The sequence below is a fragment of the Rissa tridactyla genome, chromosome 11 (assembly GCF_028500815.1).
Source record: "Rissa tridactyla isolate bRisTri1 chromosome 11, bRisTri1.patW.cur.20221130, whole genome shotgun sequence".
Classification (NCBI taxonomy): Eukaryota; Metazoa; Chordata; class Aves; order Charadriiformes; family Laridae; genus Rissa; species Rissa tridactyla.
Genome location: NC_071476.1, coordinates 4,010,976 through 4,038,197, shown reverse-complemented (window position 1 = coordinate 4,038,197; position 27,222 = coordinate 4,010,976). Strand labels below are relative to the sequence as shown.

General features: G+C 50.3%; 1 protein-coding gene across 1 annotated transcript in view; it reads right to left on the bottom strand.

The window, feature by feature from the left end:
* FAT2 (FAT atypical cadherin 2) overlaps nt 1–23,955 on the bottom strand; it is a 58,808-nt gene extending 34,853 nt beyond the window's left edge. Inside the window, exons 1-4 of the mRNA XM_054217597.1 lie at nt 23,819–23,955; nt 8,071–11,356; nt 7,303–7,617; nt 160–221 (exon numbers count right to left, since the gene is read on the bottom strand). Coding sequence (XP_054073572.1) covers nt 160–221; nt 7,303–7,617; nt 8,071–11,335 — 3,642 coding nt within the window. The 5' untranslated portion in view covers nt 11,336–11,356; nt 23,819–23,955. The remainder of the gene's footprint in view (nt 1–159; nt 222–7,302; nt 7,618–8,070; nt 11,357–23,818) is intronic.
* Between the last annotated feature and the right edge of the window lie 3,267 nt (nt 23,956–27,222).

The following is a 27,222-nucleotide window of genomic DNA, read 5'->3' as shown; positions in this document are numbered from 1 at the left end:
TGTCTCTTAGGGCAACGCACACCATTTAATTAAGTTTCCCAGCAGTTGGGAGCTGATGGGATGAGATTCTTTCTCTGTGCTCCAACTTGCAAGCAAAGCTCTTTGAGGACTTAATACACTTGTAGGTAAATAAAGCTAATTACAATAATCATTACCCACCTCTAGGATATGTTCAGCCTTGTATTCTCGATCCAGCTGCCGTGAAGTGGTAGAAATCAGACCTGCCAAGAAAGAAAGCCTTTGAGCTCCAAGACACCGTCCGAGGAAAGCCAGGGTGGACCGAATCCCCATGTGCCCCACATCAGCCTGCCCGTCCGTCCTGTTTCAGCTTCCCTTTGCGACCGGAGGAGAAAGACGGATACCCCCGGAGGGCAAGCTGTCCACTTCCAGTAGGAATCCCTGCGTGGAGGTGCTGCTCTCGCTCCTCCGATTACAGAGACCGCGGAGGAGGGGGGACACCACCCAGATGCCTGCCTCAGCCGAGGGTTCTCAAGGCATTTGGTGAGAAAGGCTGCAGGACTGTGAAAACAAGACTTATCTTATGCCTCTAAGTAAGAAACATTCTGCATGCGCTGGCACAAGTTTGGCCTCTTAACAAGTCTCGACTCCTATTTCCCCTGTGCTGAACCTTGCTCTTTGTAATTTACAGTGTTTTGACAAAAGTTTTGCCTTCTGTCTCGGGAAATACCCTCTACACTACTGCTAGAAGAAATGCATTTAGGCTAACAATAAGATACACAGCCGTTAATAATGTTGGTATCTTATTTAAGCCTTGCTGAGAGACAGGGCGAATCCTCTAACAGTTGCAAGATTTGAGGGATTTCTGAAAAATACCCGCTAGTTTAACCGCAGGGGACAGGTTGGATGCAGGAGGGAGGAATTGTGTCTATAGTAAACTAGAGTTTAAACGAAATCGTCATAATTGTCTCTCTTCGACCCGTCAGTGAATAAACTGAGCAGATGCAAGTGTGGAAATGGTGGAGCTGAGGCTTGTGTTTCCATGTCTGGTTTGATAACAGTCCTTATCGAGTGCCTTGGCTCTTCGCCTTTGGGGAAAAGCAGCTCTAGACCGCTTTCACGGCCGCGTCACAGATGATGGGAATTGCGCGCACAGCGCACGATTTTCTGACGGTCACCAGGTCTGACGCCTGGGAGTGGTTTTGACCCTTCCCCGCATCTCCTGCTCCCAGCGGTTGCTGTTGTGGTGGCTGGCGTTCGTTCCTCGCGAAGGGCCGTCCTGCTTCCTCGCACAAACGAAAGGGGTGTGTGTGGGGGAGTTTTCCTGCCCCCCACAAGCAGCGACGCGGGATCGCGGGAAGTGCTTTGCATGGGGGGGGCAGCGCGTGTTTGCTCCTGCATCCTGAAAGGCTTGTAAACCGGCGTTGCGTGCACCCGTCTCACCTCGCATGCCCGGTCCAAAGCCAAAAAGCTTTAATTAATAGTATTGTTTTCAGTTGTATCCTACTTCTGTGGTGTATCGCTGTCTGAGCATGACAGGCAGGAGAAAATTTGAGATGGCTGCAGGAAACGCTGGGCCGCTGACGGAGGGCGCGCGGGGCAGCTGCTTGGAACAAGACTATAGCAAACCGTTTCCACTTGTTCTCTGGGATCATTCGTATTTGGCACGAGCCGCTGTACTAAACATTTATTTGATGCCTTTGCAATCATAAATCAACACTCCTTAATGTGTTACGACAAGACGATTTGAAAGACTCTGCCTGTATGTCGTGGAATTTTTTTTCTTCTTTCTCCCTGTTCTTCCTTTTGAGACCTTGGCAGCTGAAGAGGACTCGGCAGTGCCCTGGGAGCCAGCGGCTGAGGAGCTTTTGAATCCCTCCCAGGCTCGTGGGAGGCTGCAAGGCTCCGATAGCCACAAAACTCGCGATGTGCATGGAAATGCTCTCTTAACGGGCGCCTAAAGAAGGAATCGCAGCAGTGGTTCACTGAGATCTCCGATGCTCCCGTTCATGTTGCCAATAGGCTGGATGGGACAGGGGAGCAAAGCCTATAACTCCAGCAACCTCAGGGGACGGTTCATAATTTTGGCCTAACAATCCCACAGGACACATAGCTAGATATTGACAACGGAGCCACCCAGTACCTGGGATATTTCTAGTCTATCGGATTGCAAAATTCAGTTGCAACAGACTAAGGCCTTGTTTGCTTTTGGTTACTGCATGCCAGCTGATGGAAGGTAACTTAAACCACTCCAAAGTGATTATTTGAATTTGCCTGGACACACCCTGAAATTCTTTCATGACCTAATGATAAAAATGAAAGAAAACAGGATCATAGCTGAGCTTTCTAGAGCCAGAGGAGGACTGTAGCAAAGGCAGATGAACTGGAACTTAATGACTGTCTTGTATGTCTGTGCCACTGGAGATGCTCAGATCTCCTGGGGGTTAAGAGCTGACTCCACGCTCTATCACTGACCTGTACCGTAGCATAGACCCGTACCGTATCCCAGCTGGGAGTCTTAATGGATGACATTTTTGGGTTTAGCTTCGTATCGGTTGAGCCACAAGTCAAAGGGTTGGCTTCTCCTCCTGACCCCAGGCAAACTCCCTCTGTCCCTTACACAGTGCTCAGTCGCGGCTCCCCGTTCCCCTCTCCAGAGCCGGTTACCACTCTGCCTTGGGATCAGAAAACTCTTGTGGTTGACGGTTAATCACTCTAATTCCCGTACGGAGCCGGGGTGCCGTGCAGCTGCCAAGATGCACAATCTGCCAGCAGTGTTCACACAGCAGCCGAGCATCCAGAGACAGGGAGACGGGGATGGGACGTGGTGCTCGAGAGAAGCCAGCTGGAATTAATGCATATTTTTATTTGTTGCTACTTGGTTATACACCCTGTGAAGCCAGAGGGCTAAAATGGAAGTGGAAACTGTTATTAGAGGGGAACTGCTGTCAGCTTTCGTGGCCCGGGGAAACAGTTCCTTGGTTCTTCCTGCTGCCCCCTACAAGGACCTGGCAAGAGCACGTTTAGTTTTTAATGATAGTGTTTTGTGTGTGCATGTGTGTGAGTTATCAGTGCAGTCTTGCCCCTCTGGAAAACACCAGCCAGCCCATCCCACAGGACTTGCGATCGAGTGGGTTGTCTTTTATTTGGGTCCTTTTATGTGGCCCTGAAGTTCTCTGCTGAGTCCTACAGAGACTGAACCAAACTGTCAAAGGCCATAACTGCAGCTGGCCAATTAGCCAAGCTCTGCATTGACCTGCAGGTCCAGAAATGATCCCTCCTGTTGCTTGCACACAGAGAGGCACAAGCCCTGCTCTTGCAGCCTATCTACACGCAGCAATGGGAAAGGATTGCCTGTAGTTCTCCTGCTTGCTGCCTGGAAAGGGGAGAGAGGAAAGCTGGTCGTGTTGGAACAGGAGCAGCAAAATTAACAGTGCATTGTTGTCAGGGAGCAAAAAATAATAATAACCTCTGCTGGCAAGAGCAGGGCTGGGGTGGAGGTTGCTGGCCCCCTGCCCTTGCTGCAGGGAGGAAAATCTAAGATAGTGAAAATAGCCAGAATCAGGTTTGCAGGCGCTGGGGCTTTCAAAAGAGCCTGAGAAGGGAATAGGTTGTTCTCCTGAAGTCCTCTTTCTGTTGTCCCACTGTTGCTTCCATTTCACCTTCTCTTTTCTCCTCCTCCTACCACCTCCCCTCTTGTTCCGACCCTGCTTTGCACTGCTGCGTGCTTAGCCCGTGGTACGTTGGCTCGGGGAGCCGCAGTGCAACCATCCCTCAGATTTAAAGAGCAGGCTGTGTCGGGATGTCCTTCCACACACAGAGAAATGCAGGGAACCACAGGCATCCTGGGGAATCCCGTGGACACTGACACAGCAGGAGAAGCACCAGAAGAGCAAGCGCTAGGTAAGATCTGGGGGTGAACAGTCCAAGGTAAAAGGATTCTCCAAACAGCCTTTCAGCGGGATGAATGGCTTCGTCCTGACTCTTCCTGCGACAGCCTCCCAATTCCTCCCAGTCCTGTCTGAACTGGAACCCACTCCACATCAGGGACTGGAAACCCTGCACAAAACAAGCTGAAAACCTTTCCAGCAAAAGAATACCCCAAACCCTACTATCTCTCCATCTCTCCATGTATCTATCTATCTCTCTGTCTCCCACAAACACAGCTCTGCACCAGCTGCCAGGCTGGGCTGGAGAGATTCCATCGCCGATGGCAGAAAGCTTTCATCTCACTGCGCAGTTTTATTCCTTCTTCTCATTAGCCTTTCATTTATTTTCCCTCTTTTTTTTTTTCCTCCACCCTCTTTAGGGAACTGAGAGCTGGAAGAGCTTAGAGCCCTTCTGTGGTAGTTCAGGGATGCTGGAGCAGCCAAGCCCTGCTGAGGGACGGTTGTCACAGACGTTCCTGTCCCCTTGCAAGGCCTCGAGAGGAGAAGTCAGGGGGTCTTGTTGGCTGTGTCTCCACTGGCCGACTCACCCTCGTGTTGAGATACTGGATCAAACGCACAACAAGCCCGCTCCAGGATCAGAAACAGGTTACTTGCAATAGTGTGGCACTGTGCCGTGAATAATTATCCAGGGCTTTTCTGCAGGGTTATTCTGGGTGTAGACGTGCCTGCTGTAACCGTAAATCAGGACTGTAACTCCTATTAGCGCATGGATTAGGAGAAGCTTCCTCCTCCTCCTCTCCCTCTGCCAAGGGGCTCCCACCAGGAGTGCCCTGCCTAGGAGAGACCCAGACTGACCGCTGGCCCTCTCGTGCTCTGCCCATTTCAGTGCCGATGTGACTCATTTGCCCTTTGACGCCAGCGTGGGATAGGAGAAGAGGAGAGGTCTCCATCACAGTCTTCTCTGCATGTAGGAGTCTCCCTTCTGATCCGGGTGCTGGAGGAACTCCTGACACGTGCAGATTATCCTGTCCTTTGCACAAATCGAGTGACTAAGAGCAGCAGCCTCTGTGGTTTCTTCTTGAAACTTCAATGTTTATCATTGAATAATGTGACAGAGACTCAGCTTCATCACAGATAAGCAGCTCTGTGCTTACTCAAACTCTTCTGCTCTCATAGGATTTGGGATTGACCACAGAAGGAGTATTGGCAATCTGGATCATACAGATCTCTGGCATTTCAAGAACTGAAATGTTTCTGGGTCTGTTTGTGATCATTTCCTCTAGGCAGTGAAAGAAGAGATGCATTTATTGCATTTAAAAAACAAAGGGCATGTCCTAACTAAAAATGCAGAATAAACATCAGTGGTCTAGTAGCACCATAATGCTCAGATACTTGCAGTGTTTTCTCTCATCTCCTGTTCAAATGTAAGTCATTTGATTTACGCTGCACTGGGATAACCCTTTTTTTGAATACAGCCCTGCACTGATGTGGATGACCAGGAGCTCAAAAGACCAGCAGTTCAGCTTCCAACGCTTCACTACCACGCCGAGACCAAAGATGATATTTTTATTGTGCTTAACAGAGCAACTAGCACGCCCTTGTCTGGAGAATGAAAATATCACGGGGTTTCCAATTAGCTGCCTACAGCCCTGAAATTTAGACAAGCTGTGATATTCTTTCTGGCATTAGTAGCAGATGACTTCTCTTTAGATACTGTAAGCGTGAGGATACAAACCGCTCAGTTTGTGCCAATGTTTGCAGGTAATTATTTGTTCTTTTGGGTGACATGCAAGTAAAACAACGGATAACTGAATCCTCATCAGGCTTGGAAGCAGGTCCTTAAACAACCTCCAAGCTCAGGGTTTCAAGAAGAGACCTCCAGCAACTGTCCAAGAGATAAGATCAGCTCATGGGTTTTTTTACAGGACTGACAAACTTATCACTCTTCACATGCAAATTACCTGACTGTAGATAGTGATGGATAGGAGATGACTCATACCCGAGAGAGCTTTTTTTGTCTAAGATGGGAGTTAAAGGGTTGGCTTAGAGGTGAGGCGTCTCATTAGGAAAAGCTCAGATTTTGCCAGTGTCGCTTGTTTTACCATAAAACATGAGATCCTTGGAGCAGGGCTTTGTAGGGCTGCGCTCACACCGGGGTGAAAGTTTCGCCGGCTGCTTGCAGCATAGAGAAAACCAAATTTCCTGCAAGGTGCACGGGTGCAAGCTGGTGCTCAGCGGAGGAAGGGTGCCAGCCTGCTCTCCTGATGGCCATTTCTGGTCCACATCCCATCCAAAATCCCACCAGTGGTCTTCTAAAATTGGGCCTCTGAAGGCACCTCCTCACGGAACCCAGTGTTTCTGCAGGCTGTCCGTGGGGGGGAGTTGTGCATGGTTGTTTGGACTATATGGGGAAGTCGGATATGGAGCAATGCCCTGGCCTGTCTAAAAAGCTTCTGGCGGCGGCGGTGGCTACAACTGGGGGTAACAGTGGTCACACCTGACCTCTCCTTGTGTATCTATATGGTGGCACATAGAGACACCCTATGAATCTCTCGCAAGTAGAAGGATTTCAGTGTTGCAGCTTAACAATTTATTTCTAAACGCCCCCCTCCTGGCCAGCTGTAGAGGACTGCCAGAGAGCCAGTACAGCACAGGTAACAAGCAATTGAGAGCTGCGCCAGCCTTTTTCAATACATCCAGCCCCTTTCTCATCTGAGAGCAGGCTCCTATCCCGCTGCAGTAGGTGAACTGCTTTTATCACCCACAGGAGATCAAAGTCATGCAATTAATCCTCTCCCACACTCAGGCTCTGTGCCCTCCCTTCCCTCTTCTCCCAGGAGCTGATGGAGCGAAGGGCTCGGCACAGCTTTCCTTGCCAGACTGGCCTGATGTCAGCTCCGCTGGGATAGTTTGAGGAAGCTGTTTACACAAAACATCAGCGGGTTTTTGATGGCTCTGAAAGATCTGGTAATTAATCCTCAGATGAAAGATACAGTCTAGGAAGATGGCAGAAGAGGCTTACTACACTTACTACGTTAATAGCACCGGAGAACGGGTGGAGCCTTTAAATGCAGTGGGATTCATTTTTATTAATCCTGCCTTGGTCTGTCTCAGGAGCAGACAGTCACCTCCAGAAGGGTGTTTCCTGGCTCAGGCTGTGCAATAGGGCAGTTGTTTATAAGGGGGAAGATTAAAAGCAACTGCTTGGTTCTGGTTAGGGCTTTGAAAGTGGCACATTTGTGTCATTCTGAGAGCCATCTAGATGCAAATCGCAGCCCTCAGGTTGAGGGTTTCAATCCTTAGCCTCCCCACACAGTGTATTTGGAGACTGGGACTTTTGCTGCAGAAGGAAGTTGTGACAAAGGCAGCTGTGTGGGCTGTTTATATTGAATATGTAACATCCTCTGGGCACTTCGAAACCTCAAAAACAGATGCTGAGTTGGGTCAGTCTTACCTGTAACGAGGTTAATGGTGAAGAGTCCTTGAGGATTTCCAGTTAGGATGTGAAAAGTCAGTTTTCCCTCTGAGCTAGAGTCTGGATCTAAGGCATCGAGCTGAAGGACGGAAGTGTTTGGTGGGGAATTCTCCATCACAGAGGCGTAGAAGACAGGTCTGGACATCTGAGGTGGGTTGTCATTGGTATCAGTGACTTCAATGTAAATTTCTGTCACCGAAGACAACGGAATTGTCCCCAGGTCAAGAGCTAGCACTGTCAGCCAGTAGTGAGACGTTCCTTCTCGGTCGAGTGGTCCTATGGTCCGGATGGTGCCTAGAAGAATGACAGAAAGTGCTCGTGAGGGATTTAAGCAATTCAGACCACTTTGTCCTTAATGCCAGACCAGTCTGTGTCTCTAGTCTACTTCCCGGTCTTTGCTGCAGGTATAAACTGTGGCACCAACCTTGTATGGCTGGGAGATTGTGTGGAAGGTGAGGGTTTGCTTGTGCTGACGGTGACCTAATACACAAGTGAAAGGGAAGACCTCAGTATTTTGGGGAGGACAGGCATTGATTTTCCATTATTTTAAGGAGACAAACCCTGCTTGCTCCTCCCCAGATACAGGGACGCACGTTGTACATCCCTGCACAAGCAAGGAAGATTTGAATGCATGGAACTTTGTAAAGAGAGAGAATACAGAAACGCCCTGTTGGGTCAAAAAGTCAGGCCAAACACAGCATGCCATTTAAGTCTTTAAGGTACACCATTAAACTAAGCTGTCATTACCTGTGTCCTTTTCAATGTGGAAGACAGCCAAGCCAGTCCCCTCTCGGAGGAAATATTGAACCTCTCCATCTTTCCCCTTATCGATATCTTTTGCCGTGACCATCATCACTGATGTGCCCTCAGGGCTGTTTTCCTGCACCCAGCCTTTGAAGACAAAGGAGGCAAAGCGTGGTGGGTGCAAGTTCTCGTTGACATCAAGGATGTTCACTTCCAGGTGGCAAAGGGAAGAGCGAGAGAAGGGCTTCCCGCCGTCACTGACCTGCACGGTTAGATTGTAAGAGTCCTTCTTTTCATAGTCCAGCTCCTTCTCCAACCGGAGTGCCCCGGTCAGCTTATCCACATGAAACATCATCTCCTCATCATTAATGAGGCTGTACCTCACCTCGCCCCCAGAGCCAGCGTCTGGGTCAAAAGCCTCCAGAAACAGGAGAATGGTTCCCACGGGCAGGTCCTCTGGGACCTTCACGCTGTTGAGGGCTGGGAGGCATTGAGGGGTGTTGTCATTGACATCCTCCAGAGTCACAATGAGATCCGTAACGGAGAACAGCTGGTAGCCTGTTTTGGGCTGGTCTCTAGCCTCTATTTTCAGCACGTAGCCAGGCCACAATTCTCTATCCAGGCCACCTGTAACTGTCACTTCTCCAGTGACACTGTTAATGGCAAACTTATCAGTGGGGGTTAGGAGAGAATATTTTACTCTCCCGTTGTCATCTGTATCAGCATCTTCTGCTTTCAGTTGAGCTATCGTTGTCCCCATTGCTACATGTTCTGGTATTGCCACCCAGTAGGCACCTTGTGGGAATTTAGGAGTGTTATCATTGGTATCCAACACATTCACAGCCAAGAGTTTCCAGGATGATTTTTGTGGTGTGCCAAGGTCGTACACAGTAATGTTAAGAATGTAGAAGCTGGTTCGTTCATGATCTAGAGGAGAAAGGACTTGAAGGAGACCCAGTTCCAGGTCAATGGTGAAGCAACTGTCATCATTTCCATCTGAGATCACATAGACCAATTTTCCATTAAAACCAGTATCAGGATCAATAGCTGAAAGGTCAGCAATAGTTGAGTTGATGGGAACAGTCTCCACGATATCAATAGATCGTGGAAAGCTGTCATCGAACTTTGGAGCGTTATGGTTTATAAGATGCAAGTTCAGAGAGGTTTCATCATCCTGCCCGTGGCCTTGAGACTGAGACTCAATGGAGTGTATGATAGTTTCTGTCAGTTGTTTCAAGACTCCTGTTTCCTCACACTGCATTTTGACAGGGAGACCTTGGTTGACCACAGTGATATTTACAGATGTTGGCACAGCGTAGTTCTCTCCATCTGTTGCAGTTATTTTCAAAGAGTAGAAAAGTGGCGGTTCAGAAGGAAGATCACGCAGAGATATTCTAAGGGATATTACTCCAGAGATGGGATTCAGTTCAAAATGCCGTAACTCATTGCCAGACTTGATTTCGTATTTGATATGCTGCAGCTCATCACTGTCAATTGCAGAGACCGTGGCCACAGGGTTCCCAACAGGAAAGTCCCGTGGGATGGTGCCACTGCAGCTTGCCTTCTCAAACACAGGAGCATTGTCATTGACATTGCTCAGCGTGAGGGAGACGTACACCTCCGTTTCATGGCGGAAGGGGGAGCCCCAGTCAGATGCCCACACTCGTAGATGATACCATCTCTGCATCAACTCGTAGTCCATTGACTTGGAGGTAGAAATGATGCCAGAATAGGGGTCAATGACAAAGGGAACCGATTTCTGGTTGGCTATCGTGTAGGTGACAAAGCCATTGTCTCCTTCATCTTCATCTGTAGCCCTTACTGTTAAGACACTGGTACCAGGAGGAACATTTTCATCAAAGGCCCCACGGTATGAAGACTGACTAAAACTTGGAGCGTGGTTGTTGCAGTCCGTGATGTCGATGATAACAGTCGTGGATGTGTGACTGTTAACAGTTGTAACTTCAAGTTCAAAATGAGACTGCTCATGGAAGTCCATTGCTGTGACTGTAGTTATCAGTCCAGTGTGAGGGTTGATTTTAAAGCTAGTGCTGTCAGGAGTAGGTCTCAAAATATATTTAAGATTTGGGAAGGCTGGTGTGATCTTCACCATAACAACTTGGCTTCCGGCTGGGGAAAATTCACTGAGCTGGACCCGGTACACTTCTTTCTCAAACCTGGCAGAGACATACTTGGAGGGAGGTATATGGATAACTTTAATAGGAGAGAACAATGGTGGCTTGCTCTTGTCCTTGGCTTGCAGAGTGAGGTTGAAACCAAATGGATAAAGTAGCCAGTTGATCTCTTTGGTGGACACAATCATGAACTCAGTGCTCCCAAAGTAGGATTTGATGGCTTTGAAATGTCTTCCCGGATCTCCATCCACGAAGTCAACCGAATCTATCCCTGCTTCTGAGTCACCACTTTCTACAGACAGAGTTGCATAGAGAAAGTCTTCAGCTGAGTCAGGTGGCGTCACCTTCACTGAGGAGATAGAGGGGGGTTTTCTGGTAGACGGCTCCACTTGGATCATGAGACTAGCCAAGTTCCCAAAGCCATTCCCCTCCGTGATCTTTCTCATTCTGTCCACAGCCAAAACCTGCAGGTGGTGCCTGCCTCGATGGGTGCTGTTCAGCCTGCCTGTGGTCATAACTGCTCCTGTGGTGGGGTGGACGGTGAATAGGTTGGACTTGGTGTTGAGGGCATAGTAGAACTCAGCGTTCTGGCCAGCGTCAGCGTCAGTGGCACTGAGCGTGCTGACCACCGTTTTCAGAGGAGTGTCTTCTCTGATGAACACTTTGTAGGAGGGGGGTGAAAAGAGAGGTTTCAAGTCATTTCTGTCCAGAATGTGGATCAAGACTTTGGCCCAGGCTTCGTAGGCAAAGGTGCTCTCTGTGGCCTTGATTATTAACATATAACTGTCTTTGACCTCACGGTTTAAAAGTGCTGTGTTGCTGCTCCTGGTTCTTATTCTCAAGAAGCAGAAATCCCCGATCACGTGCTCCTCTGTTTTAAAGAGACCGGTGTTGTCTCCAGATGCTATTCTGTACCTGATGTCCCACTCGGGGTCTGTCTTGTAAATACCCATTTTGACGTAGCTCTCCACGTAGGTCTTAGGGGCTGAATTCTCATAGATGGTGGCATTGTAGAAGAAGTGGGTGAAGTGCAGAGGGGAAGTGTTGCCTTTCTCACAGCTCGCCTTGTGGACCACACAGTGCATCAGGAAAACAGCAAAACTCAGGAAGTGCCTCCTGACAGTGACTTCCATGGTGTGGTGTCTCCTTGGGTCCTGCAGGTGTCAAAGGAAGAACATTGGTAAATTTATTAAGGCTCGTGTGTTAGACAAAAAGTCTCCACGGGCTCAGCCTCACCTCCCTGCTCTCCCTACCGTGATCTTTGCTGATGCAGTTGTTAGCTCTGCTCTTCTTCCCTCTATCCCAGTGAGAGACCTGTCCTCCCACATCCCCATGCTGGCTCATATCCATTCACTTTCTCTCCTTTAGTTTTTGCCCTTGTAGAGGGCAAAATGTAAAAAGCCATGCAATGTGGCTTCCTATTCTGTGAATGATCTCTCGCTCCCTTCATTCTGCCTTCTCCCTAGTCAGACAGCACGTTTGAAGTCTCCACCCCAATCCGAACCTCACTTCTGTTCTGTTTCTCCATCCTCCCTTCTCCATCTTAACTTCTCTCTCCACACAAGTTCTTGCAGAGTATTTTCAAGAGACAATATACAAACTGTGATTTGATGTCTCTCCCCGTGGCTTGTCTTCCCTTTCCTCTCCCCCTGCTACAGCAATCTGTTCTCCTTCCTCAGCAGACATGTCCTGCTACGTTGTGCAAATTCCTTCTGAATGGCCAGCTTTACAATGTGGCCTTTTCAACAGCTTTAGCTCAGGTCTTAGTCAAGTTGTATCTCAGTTACCTCAAAGTTCTTCTAATTCGCAGGTCTGACCCTGGCAGCCTCCTCTGTGTTACTCGAAAGAGCAGATTTCTAGCAAGACACTTAGACCATGTCACCCTCAGCCGTTGAGTAATCTTTCTGGTTCCTCCTTTCTCACGGCAAAGCCCCAGGGTCAGGATTCCTGCGGAGGATCTGCCATCCATGACCACCCGCCATCAGCTTCCTTCTCTAACGAACATCTGCAGCTCCATGACGTGTCTCTGTTAACAAGGTGTATCAAAGAAGGAACCGGGGAGCACATACGTGATTAACAAGGATGTAACTTTATTAGTGAGCTTTGCGGAGCTTGTTAAGGGATCAAGGCCTGTTCTTTTCAAAAGCTAAGTGCGTGCTGCTGTGTGTGCATGCAGGGGTTGAAACCCAGGATAAGCTAAATATAGGTGCATATATTTCCCCTAAATATCCCAGGAGATCTTTATCTAGGACTGTTTCTTCCTCTTTTAAATTTAAATTATATATCAAGTACCTGCCAGTCATTTGGCACATTCCTGATTTAAACAGGGAAGACTTGTTTTTCCAGACACTTTTTCAAGACTCATCTCTTTAAAAGCCAGAACTAGTTCAATTTATAAGTCAAGTTGAATGTTAGGAACAAATTATCAGAGTCTGATTAACAGTATGTGTCTCATTCTCTCTCTGAGATATCTAATTACAGATAAATACAAAGCTGTAAATTTCATACTTCCTTCAAATGCCTTTTTCCGTGGTAAATAGATGTCAACCATGCAGCAATCTCCCTGCTCCGGTCATTCCTTTTTGAAACAAATGGTCTGAAGCAGGAGTGAAACTACCAGAATGTGCAGAGAAGTCAACGCAATTTGGATTTGACAAAATTCATACTCTTCTTTTTTTTTTTTTTTTTTTTTATGACATCATTTCACTTCTAGGAAATACCACATAGTCTCAAACGCACAGCAAATGAAAGAAAATCTTGGAGGACAGGGCTAGGTGATCCAGAAAGGCATGTGGTTCCTTCTGAGAAGTTGAAAACCATGTTCTTAAAAGCTCTGCTTGTTACTTAACAACGTTTAAAAGTTTTGCAGCGTGTAGGGACTTGCCTAGAGCTGCTCCCTTCCAACATTTTCAACTGCTGAACCTGGAAAGAAGATGTATGCATGCTGCGTGCGCGTGTGTCTACTAGGACTGCGGAGCAGGAAAAGTCACATACAATTCAGAGTAGAATAAGACAGCAGAATAAAACAGCAACAAAACATAGTGCTGTTCCATGAACAGCAGAATTAATGAAGCCGATCGCTTTGTATCTGGGCTAATTGACTTTTTAATTGAATTGTACTGAAATGGCAATGTGAACTCATCTCTTATAAGACATCAGAGAACCCACAAGGCAGAGACGTTATGAACTCCACAACCACAAGAAAAGCTGGAGCTAAAGCACATGCCTTCTTGGGCACCAGCAATTCAATATGGGAGGATAACCTGGAGCAAGGAGTGGGTTTTCTGGCATTTAACAAGATGCAAACTTTCTTCTGAATCTCTCCTGGAATGTCCTGCCTGTAGATTTCCTGACATCTAAGGAGGGCTTCACTCACATCGCTGTTTTTTCCTCCGTGGGGGCATTAGCAGGGTTATACTCTTCTGTCTAGCTAATAATTTTACAAAACCTGTCATGACCTCATATTTCTGAGAGCTTTGCTCTCAATTACAAGCTGGGCTGAAAGCAATCAATGACTTCAGCAGTTATTATGAGGGATGGAGAGTAACTACACGCATGGGGCATGAGGCAGAAGCCTCATTTCCTCTGGAAATGATCTGAAACTTTGAAAGGTACAGACAAAACTTAGGGAGAATTTTCTAGGAGGCATCACTATCGGCTTTTGAAGTCTAATAGTTTCTCTTTGTGGCAGGGCTCATGCCCAAAGCCCCAACATTAGCACAGAGACCCCGTCGTGTCCCCTGACAGCAACTGCTTGTGCTCCAAGACTTGCTATTTCATCATCTTTATTACTGCATGTGCATCTGCTTGGACAATTTCTATACCAGTATTGCTGGGATATCCTGTCACTGTTTGAGCAGTTCCACCACACAAGCTCATGTTTATCCTCTCTTATTTTATCCTTTGGGAAAAGAATGAGATGGAGAGGGTTGGTGACCATAGTGTCCTACAAGAGTTGGCCTATTCCAGTTGAACGTCCTGGGGCTACCAGGAAAGCTCGCAACATCCCGCCTCAGGACTGGAAACCATCACCTACTACTTGTAGTCTTTCTTCTTTGGTAGGGAAACAACGATGTACTGGATGTCTTGTTTCTTTTTCTCCAGCGTGGTTTTAATGTAATGGGAAGAGTAATAAATCTCCCAGGAGATAACTGTGCAGTCCCTCCTCCGTCTCCTGCTTCTGGGACCATTTACACCACATTCACAATGCAAAACCATACAGAAGTGGGACTGGAACATTTCCAAAGGCCGTGGTGAAGCTCAACAGAAAAACGGGGCACAGTGTTCTGAACAGAGGGCGAATCTGGTTAACTACGGCCTTGGCTAAGCTCCAGGGAAAGCCCCGCTGGAACCGCCCCTGGAAGGTGTCAGTAATGAACGAGCAGAAACGAAGTGGGTTTCTATGGCTTTTGTACCGTGGGTGGCAAAGCCATGCATAACGCGGAAACGGCATAAAATCAATTTACTAGCCCTTAAAATCCCTTATGCAGGTGGCTGTTGAGGGGGCAGCGCTGCCAAGCTCAAGGGTCCTTGCAATGGGGTCGAAGGATCTCCATGTTGAGGCTGGGTGAAATCAACTGTGGCTGTGACAGATTTTTCCTGTAGATTAGCAGAAACATTTTTCCTGTTTTTCTGAGCTGTGCTACCACATGTTCTCCTGCTGACAGTAATTAGTGTGTGATCCATGGCACCTATGGCAAGGGTGATACCCACTTCAGGGCTGTCTCATCAGCTGCAAGCATTAAACACTTAAACATCCTCACCTGTCTCTGGTCCCTCGTCTCATGGGATCAGTTATTTCTACTCCTGAAAGCTCTCTGCTTCTCCTTTTTGTGGCTTCCTGGGGCACGGATGCCCTCCTGGAGCTGGTGGCACATGGAGAGGCAGATGTGTTGGAGAAAGCCCATCGGTGGGGCGCAGTTGAGGAAGGTAAGGCACGCTCCAGACTGAGGGAAATACCAGGGCATCATTATGTGGTGATTCAGCCTCCTCTCCTAATCACCGGGCGAGGATCAGAGAGCCTCGAGGGGCTTCGCCCTCAGCCCTGTAGATGCAAACTCCCCGCAGAGCGAGTAAACACTTGGTGTATCTCTAATCAGAGCCTAAGCGCGCGTCTAAATTTAACATCCAAATTGTGATCCTCTGTCAAAGGCATGCCCAAATCTGTTGGTTTGAAACGAAGGAACAAACACAGCGCCGAGGTTCAAAGTGTGCGCGTGGGGAGGCTGTGGAGATGGGTGGTTTGGGGGGGATCGGTGCAGGGCACGGCTACTCCGTCTGGCTGGGTCATGGCCCAGGGGGTCCTCTGGGGGGTCCTCCCCGGGGTCTCCTGTGATATGCAGGCTGCTGTGTTTGTCGGCCATGTTGCAGAAAAATGCTGCAGCCTGCCAGGATGGAGGTGTGGCCCCAACCCCACCTTTTGATTCACTTCAAGAGGAGCATTTAAAAGCAATAAAAGCACAAAACGAGGCGAGTGCCGAGTGAACCAAGAGCAGCATTCCCCTCGCGAGCCGTGGTGGGGGCTTGGCCCAAAGTTTTGACATCAGAAGATTAGAGGAAAATCCTCATTTTCTTGGAAAAATAAGGACAACTCTTCCCTTATTGTTCTTTTGCCAGCACACATCCAAAACTCTCTTTCTTCAGCTTTCTTTCTCTCTCACTATCCTCCCACCTCTCTCTCTCTTTTTTTTTTTTCTTCACTACAAGAAACAGTCCTTCCCCCGGGCTAGGTACCGACCAAAACCATCCCCAAGGACCTCAACATCTTTGTTGGAGGCTACAAGCACTAGGAGATGGGGGAGAAGGGAAATGCGTTGGTTGTTCGAATAATCAATGACGGGGCAGTTTAAAGGTGAATTTCAGAGGTCGCTGGGGAATAGAGACAGAGAGCAAAGGAAGTAAATCATACAAGAGGGCGGGTACAAGGCTTTAGGAAAGTGAATTGGTGTTGGCACCCTGTCTCCTCTTGGCTTGGGTGGTCACTGAGCAGAAGGGATTCAGCTATGGTTGGGGTAATGTCCTTACAGCCACCCGCCACGTAGGATCAACCAGAAAGCAGTCCCTGGGTTTTTAATGTTGGGAAGTCGCAGATTAAAAAGTACGCTTCTTGTACGGGTGTTGAGCCATGTCTGTGAGATGTTTTGATTCCCGGCGCTGAAACAACCCATATACACCCTGCGGGGGGGGCCTGGGCTGCTTGGTTCATGTTTGCCCTCTCCTCTGCCGCAGCAACGCTGATGGGAATTAGATCCTTTTCCATTTGGAGCCTTGCTCAGTTCTGGTGAGTTCCCTGCTGATTGCTCACAGAGCTGGGCCTGCGGGGTTTGAATTCTGCTGGGAGATGGGTATTTTTTGAACTGTTTTCTTGGAGTCTGAAAAACAAACAAACCCATCCCTTCCCAAGCCATGGCACAGAGCCGTTCCCATGATCTCGTCAGCGTTTCTCTGAATGGGATGCTGAATCCGGGCTGGTGCTGTCCTTGGAGATCCTGCTCCTGCATTCGGTTGTGCAGGCTCTGCCTGGTTTTGCAGCAAAGCAGAAGAAATACATCCTGGAGGTACTACACAAAGCCAGAAAACTAATGAAAAGAGCCCCTGAAGTTATGGTGTTTCCTTCCTTAATGTATCTCGGGGTTTTCCAGTGCCTGTGGATGGTTTTCATAGGGCTGATGTTTGCAGAACTGTGTTTTGCACCAGCCTGCTTGGGGGGTGTTAGTGCGGGTGCAGCTTTTTAGTGGACTTGCAGATTCCACCAGGGCACAGTTGGGCTGTTCCTTCCCCATCTCAACTTTCCGATCTCCAAAAGGCTTGGACAGACCTTTGGAAATTGTTTCCAGATTGCTAGACAGCCTGGAGCAAGGCGGCTGATCGTTTAAAACCTGGTGCGTGTGCCTTTCACAACCGAGGTCTGCCCTTGCTCTGAGTGACCTGTGAAATGCTGCTCCTGCCCCACAGAGAGTGGCCCATGGGCAGTGCCTGGGTCCTGCGCCGTAACGATTTCATGGTTCAGCTCCGTTCCTGGCGGTAAAGAGATTGTGTGCAGTTGGGGTGGGCTGCACTGGGAGCTTCTCAGCTGCAGAGCCATGGAAAGCTGTTGGATTAATGAGTGTCGTGCTGGTCCAGGGAGCAGTGACTCTTGCTTGGGCTGCTCAGCATGCCAGGGGGTCACATACAGGTCCCTGAGCAGAATGAATACAGCCCTATGAACATCAAGGAGATGTTCCTCCCATCATCTGCCAGCTGGACCAGGCAGGTGCTTTAGCCCTGGGGAGTTTGGGTACCCTGGGGAGCTTGGACCGGCAGTCTCTAAGGGGTGTTGGAGGAACAGAGACTCTCTTGAAGGATTCTGGGGGGAGCCTGTGAGTCATTGACTTGCGTGGGGCAAGCTGGGCCCCAGGTTGGTAGACCTGGGATGGTGCTGGAACACCCTTTTTCTCTAGTCAGGCTGCATTGCTGCAGGGGTTGGTAAAAAAAAAAAAAAAAAAAATTTTTAAAAAATCCTTCATTCTGAGACAGAGCTGACTTCCCTGGGTCTAGTCGGCTGCAGCCAGTGGACCTGCCAGGGGTCCTGCTAGGACCACCGTTCAGGGCTGACAGTGGGAGCATGGTGGGATGCTGTCCCTGGAGCGGTGAAGGCACATGTGCAAGACTTGGGTTAGTCGCGCAGGAGAGGAGAGAGTGGGATGGCCTCCCACATGGGAAAGGTGGCTGGGAAGCGTTTAGTTACTCTGATATCCCTCTGATGTCCTCCTTCCCCCACACAACCGAATGCTTGTGCCATCTTTGTCACCGTGCCAGTTGCTCACAAATTGAGTGCTCAGATACAGACTGGCTCTAAAGGCACCTTCCTCCATGTTATCTTACTGTGGCCTTCTCCAGCCAGCTACTCGCCCTCTTCCCCCTCGGATGTCTCCCCCACTGTCCCATCCTCATGGCTTTGACTGTGCCCTGCTGCTCTACCTGCTGCCCTGGTTTGCCCCTCCACCGGAGCAAGCAGGCGCTACGTGTCTTTGCCTCCAAGCCATCCTCTGTCCATGGGCAAGGCACCATCTTGCATGTGAAGCTGAAGGCTTTCTCTTGTCATCTTTCCACCTGCGATGCACATTTGTGTCCAATGCTCTGTGAGGAACCCGGGGAGAGCCTGATTTTTGTACCGCCGCCAACACCTAAGCCTGGCTCAGATATGTCGCATAGCTGAGGTTTCTCTGTCATTGTTGTAAGCCTCCAGAAGCTCCTCTGTTAGGCACAGGAGAACTTGAACAGGCTTGAACTCCCTGTAGAGTTATAAGGGTCAGTGATCTTTATCTGTCTTGGCATTGCAACATCATTCTGGAGCAAGAGTTAACCGTGTAGCTCCAGAGCTGTGGAGCCCTCAGTGGGGGTCTGAGGGAGCCTTGCAGTGCCAACTGCCCTGCTGCTGGCTCCTGTCCCAGAGAAATCAGGGAGGTTGACTTGCTTGTGCCAAGGGCAGGGGGAAGCATCCTTATGCATTACTTCTAACCCCCTTCCTCTGCTCTCCCCTGAAAAGATTAGCTGCTTTTCTCTTCTCACTGATCGCTTCCTGCCCTCCCCAGTTATCCGACAGCAGGCAGATAAATCCTGCCCATGGTGCAGAAGCTGCCATTGCAGGGAGGTGTCGGGGGTGATGACTATCTCCTTGTCCAAGGAGGGCAGCTAGGACAGCCAGGAGACAGGGAGGAAGCAGCAGATCCCACTGGTGGCTCTGGTGGGAATGGGGTACTTCTTGCCTGTGAAGAGAAACGGTCTTGGAGCCGGGGGATGGGCAGTGCCGGTGGGAAGGGGGCTCGGCGGAGCTGCCCACCAGGCAGGGTGCGAGGGGCTGGGCACCGCAGCGCAGCAGCCCAAGCGTGTTGGCACAAGAGCCAGCTGCAGCGTGGCAGGTACTTCTGTGAGCGTGCCCAACTCTCCTGCTGCTGGCACCGTGCGCCCCTCTCTGGGATTCAGCTCCCATGGAGGCTGTTAGTGCCGAGAGCCACGTACCTCGGTCACTGCAAACTAGCCGGCCCAGCTGGCGCGTTGTGACCACCAGCACAGGCTGCGAGAGCCCACAAGGGATCCTACGCTCCTTCTTGATTGCTTTCTCCCGACAAAACTCGTACCGAGCCTTTCACATTTTCCTCGTGCTTGGGATGCGAATTGCCTTGCACTGATAATCATTCCCCCGTCTGCAGACCACTGAGGGAAGCTGGTGTGCGGGATCCACATTGTCAGTCCTCCGTGCTACTTTTTGGATCCACTGGCCAGTTTCGGCCAAATTTAACCAGATAGGTGAAGACTTGAAAGGAGTTAGGTTTGCACAAGCTTGTGAAAAGCAACAGGAGAGAGGAGAGAAATCCAAATTAGGACTCCCAGCTGGAAGAAAAGGCTCTAATGTGAGCCCAACCCGATTATTAGACATCAGAGAATCCACACAAGAGCGAGCGCCCGAGGCAACCAAGCTTCATGAATTCTGCTGCTCGCAAAACAGCTGTTTATTTAGGTGCTGCAAAGCCTGTGAGATTCTCTCAGGGATCCCAGCGCACAACTCCCGTCTGACCCACCGGAGCTGTGAACCCAGACCGGGCTCAGCTCCCACCCCAGCCCGGAGAGAGGACGAGCTCTGCCCAGTCTCTGAAGGGGCTCTAACCCTGAGCTGTTTGATCCTTTGCATCCTCATCCACACCTTAACTCGACCTGGATGTTTGCAATAAGGACACAGGCTACGTCACCTGAGTGCCAGTAGTCCTCTGATGCCCTTTTCTGTGATTCCCTGTGGGGAACATGCATGTTATCCTGCGATCAGTAAAATTTGTCAGGAAGGAGTCCAAGAGCATCTTGGCATGAAGAGCTGGGCGAGGGACCTCGAGCCCCGCTGGATGCAGGTGAGGAGCCCTGGCGCTCAGCAGGACGTGGACTGCTCGACTTCTCTCTGCCCTGCAGCACAGCCCTGGCCACCGTGCCTCCTCCCTCGGCTTTTTCTCTCCTACCAGGCAATTCTCATTCACCCGCAGACCTGTCCCTGCGCTGATATGAAGATCTTCTCATTCCTTTGCCCAGCACCCTGCTGGTCTTTCCCTTCTGGTGCCTGAAGGTGAGCGCAGAGAGCAGCTTTCCGCCCTGCCTGCAGCCTCTTTCACTCTGTTGCCATCTGTCTGCCTTGCGCTGCTCCTTCCCGTCCCTCTTCCATGTTCAGAGGCAGCGTAAGGACACAGAGGACCGAGAATGAATGAGACAACCAGGGCATGATCCTTCCTTGTAAAAGGATGGCCGGCCAGGATGCCGGTAGCCGTGCCACAGAAATTCCCTGCAGCAGACATTTATTGAATGCAAAGCAGTACCTGCAAGCCGATCGAAAACCTTCAGCTCCCAGACCTGCCTGCCCTCGGGAAACCTGCCTACAGCAGCCCACCTCCTCTGCGGTACCCGCAGTGCCATACGAGCTGATGCAAAGCCAGCCCCCGGCCTGGGGAGCTCAGGCTTCCACCGGAGAAAAGATTAACCCCCGAGACGGGGATGTTTGCCCAGGCTGGTCTCACTGCCGCAGCGTGTCCTTGTCCGCTCTCGTTATGCTCCTGGAACAAGGCGCTACCTCCCACTCCGGACTGTCTGCTGGAAACACGTTTCTGAAAGCTTTCGCCGCCGTAACACTTCTGCGGAGCGGGCAGCGGTGTGCCGACACTGCAGCACCCGTGACAACCAGGTACCAGGCTGGGCACACAATGTCCCTCCCAGCCTGAGCCATATGGAGTATCTATTCATGGCACAACCAGCCTGTCCTGGGCTGCCTGACTCACAGCATCCATCCGAGGTGCAACCTGGTCAGTCCAAAATAGTCCCACAACGTAAGTACATCAAGATAGCCACGCTTGGCCTTCTTTCTATAATCTCACTCCCAAAATGGCTAATTTTGATCCCCCAGTGCCAGGAGCATAAGAAACAAGGTACCTGTAACGTGCTCCTTCTCCTGCTTTCCAGCATTAGTGCAACAGTTGTTCTCGGGCTGTTGCGTTTAACAACCTCCACTGGAGCCATCCATCCCAAATGGATCGAAACCTTGTTTGTAAACCAAGTACACTCTTGGCCTCTGCAATATCCTGTGGCAATGTGTTCCAAAATTTAATTATGCCCTCTGTGTCTGTGTGGCGGGGGGGGGGAATAAAAACACTTCCTTTGGTTTGTTTCAAACCTGTTGCTTGTTCAATTTGGAGCTACAACCCTCTCCTAACAGCCCTTGCAGCCTGCCCCTCCCTGGAGCTCCTTCTTGCGAGAATTAGGAAAGAAAGTTGCTTCGCTAATAAACCAGTACCTGCCCCATTGCCAAGGAAAAAGTGTGGTTGAGAGGAAAAAAAAATTGCTTGCTCAGCAAATCAGCTTGCTAATAGACAATGGAGCATCGGCGTTGCCAACCCAGTTTAAAAAAAAAAAAAAGAAAAGAAAAAAAAGGCTGAGGGTATTTAATCCTCTCATGCTTGTGCAGGGTACAGAAGAAAGCTCGCTACTGCTTGAGATGCAGCTGCGCTCGTATGCTCCGCACGTGGCAAAAAAACAAAGCGAGGTGCGCGGAGCAGGGAATGCCATTTCTGTAGCATGGAGGTAGCTGGAACGATCCTCTAGGACTTGCCTTGGAGCTGTTGGCAGGAGCGTAGGATGCAAAATGCATTAGTTCCTCACAGATGTTTGATTCCAGGTGTTACGCCTCCTTTGAACTCTCCCTTCGTGCATGAGTGATGCTTGTTTGTTTGGAGGGCTGGGAGACGCACTGGTGTCTGAGAGCATTAGGATTTGAAACACATTATCATGGTGCGAGCTGTAGCTAAGGGAAAGGCTCAGGAGAGGAGCAGACGCTGCTGTACGCCCCCCTCGGTGGCCAGGGCAGCCGGGCTCACTTCTGCGCTGCTGCAGAGCACATTAGAGCGCACCAAGGAGATGGGGAGAAGCAGAAACTGAAGCCCCTGGCTGGGTTAGAAACCTCTTGCTCAGTCCCTCGGGAACCCCAACCGTGTGTCCGACAGGCGGATGTCCCTGAACTGCTCCCGATAAGGGGAGGTGTGCTGCATATTACGAGATGATAAGGGTGCACAATACCAAGCCCAGTGATTTTTTTTTTTTTTTTTTTTTTTTTTTTTTTTTTTTGCCTCCCCGAATTCCGAGACAGCCCAGCCTTCCTCAGGAGCCTGATACAGACTGTTTGCTTTCCGTCCTGAGGCTCCGATAACCTCCCAGGTCTCTCTAGCTGACAGCCCGGAGAACCGTGGCAGCTCCCTATGCGTCCCATGCCTGCTCTTTGCACCCCTCCCCGAGTGCCGGGGCAGAGGAAGCAGCAGGATCCATCTTCTCCTGCCTGGATCCATGACACCCTGGGTGAAGCGGGAGCCTGTTGGCCACAGCCCTGCCTGCCCCGGCGGAGCCTGCCCAGCTCCGGCCACCACACAGCCCAACTCTCCACACGTCCTGGAAACTCTCGGCCCTTCGCAGCAGCAAACCCAAGCAAGCGCCAGCATTTTTCAAGACTTTTGTCTGAAACAACCCCTGTCGTGTGACAGCTGATCTTTGTCCCTCTGGAGCGCTGCACTCCGCCGAGTCTGCCTTGAATTCCCCCGGGGAGGCTGATTAGCTGATAACTGCTGTTTGGAAAGGCCGCGTTTCCTCCAAGTGCCCCGTTCTCCCTCCCTGTATTTTCACCTCTTTTTCTCAGCACCACACGTGTACACGGGAAATAATTCCTGCACACCCTGAACTGGGACTGGATTTGCTCTGGGGTTTCACCCTAGTTGGCCATCAGGCACCTGATAGAGAACTATCAGGTTCCTGATAGTTGCGTTGGTGCAAATGTGCACACCTTGGCATACGTGCTCCCGTGCGAAGCAGGGATGATGGCTCTCACATCAGGTCCCCACCTCTTCTGCCCGCTGTGGAGGGGGACCAGGGCAGGCAAGAAGCTCTTGCCTGGCCGTACAGGGAGGCAGGGCTGGGGAAACACCAGCATCACATCTACACACAGGGATCCCCAAGGAATAGCCGAGTTTGAGCTGATAGTGGAGGTGGCTTAATGGAGAACACAGAGACAGACCGTGGAGCGATACCACATCGGTTAGTGAGGTTGTACATGGCCAACAACAGAGCCTAGAGCCGGGCGCCATCGCCGCTCCCGCAGCGGCACATCCATGGACTCCAGCACAAGCGTGCTCCCTGCAGGAATCCTGCCCGCGCAGACACCTGGAGTGCTTCTCTGCCCACTCCCTCCTCGCCTGCCTCGCTCAGCAGCGTGGCTTTCGCGTTTGCCACCCGGAGCCCACCTGCATCACTGGCTGCAGCGTGCTAAACTTTCCCAGCTGAGACCAGATACAAACTCCATGCAAACATGGCTCAAGCTGTTCCTGGCTCTTCCATAACCCCCCATGCTAGGGCTGCTAGAAGGGAGAAAAAGATGAAAGGCTCTCCCTTTGCATGCCAAATCCCTATCTTTAGGAAAAAGCTGTTTCCAACGAAAGTTGCTCACGTGCGAAAGCAGTTTCATGACTAAATCTCTGCGTCCTCCGTGCCTGCCTCCATCCATGCTGTACAGACTGCTCCCTGAGTCATTCCAACTCCCCACACCAGCGAGCAGCGTGCCTTACCTGTTGCAACAGGAGAGAGACCTCTCCTGAAGTTTACTGCCTCTCTGCCCTCACCGCTGAAAATCCTCCTCCGCAGCAGCCCCTCGCCGGCTGCCGGGGGTCCATGGTGCTTGCGAACGGGAGGAGGGGGCTCGGAGAAATTCCTGCAGGAAGGGATTTTGCTGGCTGAAACTCCGGCGGCACAGGTTGAGAGCGGCGAGGGAGAGAAAGTTGCAGGAGGTGGAACTCCCTCGCCGAAGAGCCAGCCCTTCCGTGACGGACTGGAGGAGGAGGAAGAGGAGAGGCATCACCCGCTCCCTCGCTGGAGAAGTGCACTTTGTGTGTGTGTGTGTGTGTGTGTGTCAGAGCCGGGCAAGGACCCAAGCCTTAGAGCCAAATAATTGCAGAGCTTTTTACTATTAGATGAACTAGTATTGCCATGAAATCCAGGACCTCAACTGCAAGGTGGGGGGGGGGGGGAAGGAATATGTCAGGTGAATCCCTCCAACACACCTGAAAAACCCAAAGGTTGTTTTTAGATTGTTTTTAAGAAGCTGCCAGGTGGGTGTTGCGAGGAGGGATGGGGATGGGGAGAAGGGGGTGGGGGAAACCTGAATCTGCCCTCGGAGCAGCTGCGTGCGGAGAGGCACTTTGAAGGTGGTTGTTGTTGTTTGTGTTGGGGGAGCCCCCAGAAACCCCAGCTGCTGCCAACAAGCCCCGGGGTGCTCGGTGCTGTACAGGCAGAGGATGAAAAGGTGGTCCCTGTCCTGAAAAGGCAGGAGGCAGAGGAAAAAAGAGGGAGGCAGCAAGGAGAGACGGCAGCACAGGGAGACCAAACGTCGTACCGGAGCTTTGGGGGATTTTTCTTGGCAAAAAAAAGAGCATCCTGCCCCTGGGGGTGTTGTTCAGGGCTGGCCCGGGGGGAAGGGACATGGACCCGGCTGCGGGTGCTCCTTGTCACAATGTCTAGAGCATGGGCGGCCAGTGCATGGCTTCGGTCCCCTCTGATCCAGTCCCCTTCACTTCCCCTCCTCCTCTTCCCCCCAAACCTCGGTAAATGCTAATGTACCCCCTTTAGATTGCAACGGGGTTTGAACAGATGCAGGGGTAGGTCTCAATATGGGAAATCAATGTCCAGGTTTAGGTGAAGTTTCCCCCCCACCCCGTGATGCATTTTTGCAGATGAAGTGACCAGAAAGCTTCCTGTACAGTTTTAGGAAAAATTAAAAAAAACCTGCAAGTAAAGAATGTGAAAAGTGGATAATTTTAACTTCAAACAATCTGAATAGGTGCCTAACTGCTCCTTTTGAGGCTCTGTGCAGGGGACAATGATGGAAGTGATCACAGGAGTGGGTAGAGGACAGAGACAGACCCTCTTGGCATCCCGTTGGAGGAGGAATGGTTGGTGCAAACTCGCACCTTACCAGTCGCCAGCAAATCCCCTGGGACTGCAGGTTAAGAATCCCCCAGCCGCTTCGCCTGGAACTCGTCTCAAACTAGACACTGTTGAATTAAATCACAGGACACCAATCTTTGGGAAATCCACGTGCTTTCATGGTGCAAATCCAAAAAGATGGGGAGAGCTTGACCCAAGAGATATTGGGTTGTTGGTGGAGGTGAGTGAGAGCAACCTGGTAAATTCGTCAGAAAATACAGTTTTGAGGGAATCAAAAATGGTTCAGCATTTTAGGCTAAATCTAGTGAACAGCTTGGACCAAGAAAAAGAGAGGAAATTTGCACAGCGTGGTGAGACTGAGCGATCTCCCCGGGGTCACCCCGAGACAGTGCTGGGTTGGGGACTGATCTGCTAGCTTTTGTGCTACAAATGTTCCTGTTGGGTGCTCTCCTCACAGCGTCGTAATTTCGCTTGGAAAACGTCTTCGGTCTGGAGCTCATCATGGCTTTCCAGAAATAGTTTGAACTGAATGAGAAGAGGGCATAAATCCGGTTGGATCTACATGTGCAGTTGTCCATTTTCCCAGCTAGTTTAGTCAGATGACTTGCAAGGGAACTTGCAGGGAAGTTCTGAGGATTACAAAAGCGATAGTAGAAGTAATAGTACCTTGAAATTGCAAATCAGCTTCTCTTCTTTAAGATGTCTCATGAGAGGAGTCCAGGTGATCAGTCAGCAATGGCGATGGGAGGTGCATTTGGGAGGAATGAAAGGAAAAGCTCCTTCACGCAGCTGCGTCTCTCGCAGCCGTGGAAGGCGAGAAAATCAGGTATTGGCGGCTGGATTTCAATGGGGCTGAGGCAGGGCTCCGAACAATACTCGTATTATACTTAGACATACCAAGGTACAAGTGAGCAAACCTCTGGCTTCGGGGCATCAGCTGATCGCTACAAGAACCAGCATTTCCCTGTGTTTGGAGCCTTTCACAACTGGCCAGGCGCCTTCCTTCTTTTGCCGGCATCTGGAGCAGCGGGTCACCCTGGAGACATTGGACTTGGGGACCTGGTCTCATCTCGTGTAGCAAGGTGTGAGTTCTCGGTCAGCCAGGCTGAAAATGCTGTTCTTTAGCAAGGCAAGAGACTATCGTGCCATTCACAAGACAGCTCTCCGTTTTGCACTGCCTCATTGGTCTTCCAGGTGGCCACAGAGACCCTCTTTCAGCTCCTTTGCTTTGCTGCGCTTTGCTGATGAAATGCTGTTTGGGGAAGCTGGTATGAAGCCGTGTATCAGGCAGACCCTGCGGAAAGGTTGGGCATGAGCTCAGGGTGGTTATTACCCAATGCCCTGACAAAACAGAAATGCCCAGCGAACGCAAAAGCCCCCGACAACTCCACCTTGTTGCCAGCAGACTGGCAACGCCGGGTCTTCCTTTCCACAGCAGAGCACGGTACCAGTCTTGTTTGCCGCAGGGGGCTGCGAGCGACTTCAGTTCTCAGAGAAGACTTTGCTCCCTGGCTGTGGAGTAGAGAAACATATTAGCCCAACAGGTGTAGATGGAAAAAAAAATAGACAGGCATTTTTGGGATGTGAGCAAAGGAGGACTTGATTGCCCAAAACCCTTTCTATTTTTCCAAATGTACCAGGCGATTTAATAAGAAATATTGCCTTTCCTAATTAAATCACAGCATCAGGGTGAGCAGCATTCTAGCTGTGGAGAAGGGACCCCAAAATCCTCAGATTATAGTTGGCTAGGACACTAAGATGGACTCTTGCCTTCCGTACAAAGGCAAGCAAGGGCTCTTGGAGCCCGTTTGGATTGGTTGTTATCCCAGTAATCCAGGAAGGGAAAGGAGCACAGGAGAACTTCTCCTGAGGTCCAGCTATTAATTCTCTAGCAGTGGTGGGTGGAAGCCTGGGACTGGTGAAAACTGGATGTCTCTGCCTTCTCAGCTCTCCTACTCAACTTGAAGTCATGCTGGGTTGGGAAGAAAAGTGTTGTGTTTGTCCCAAGGAGCGGCTCCTGCTCCTGCAG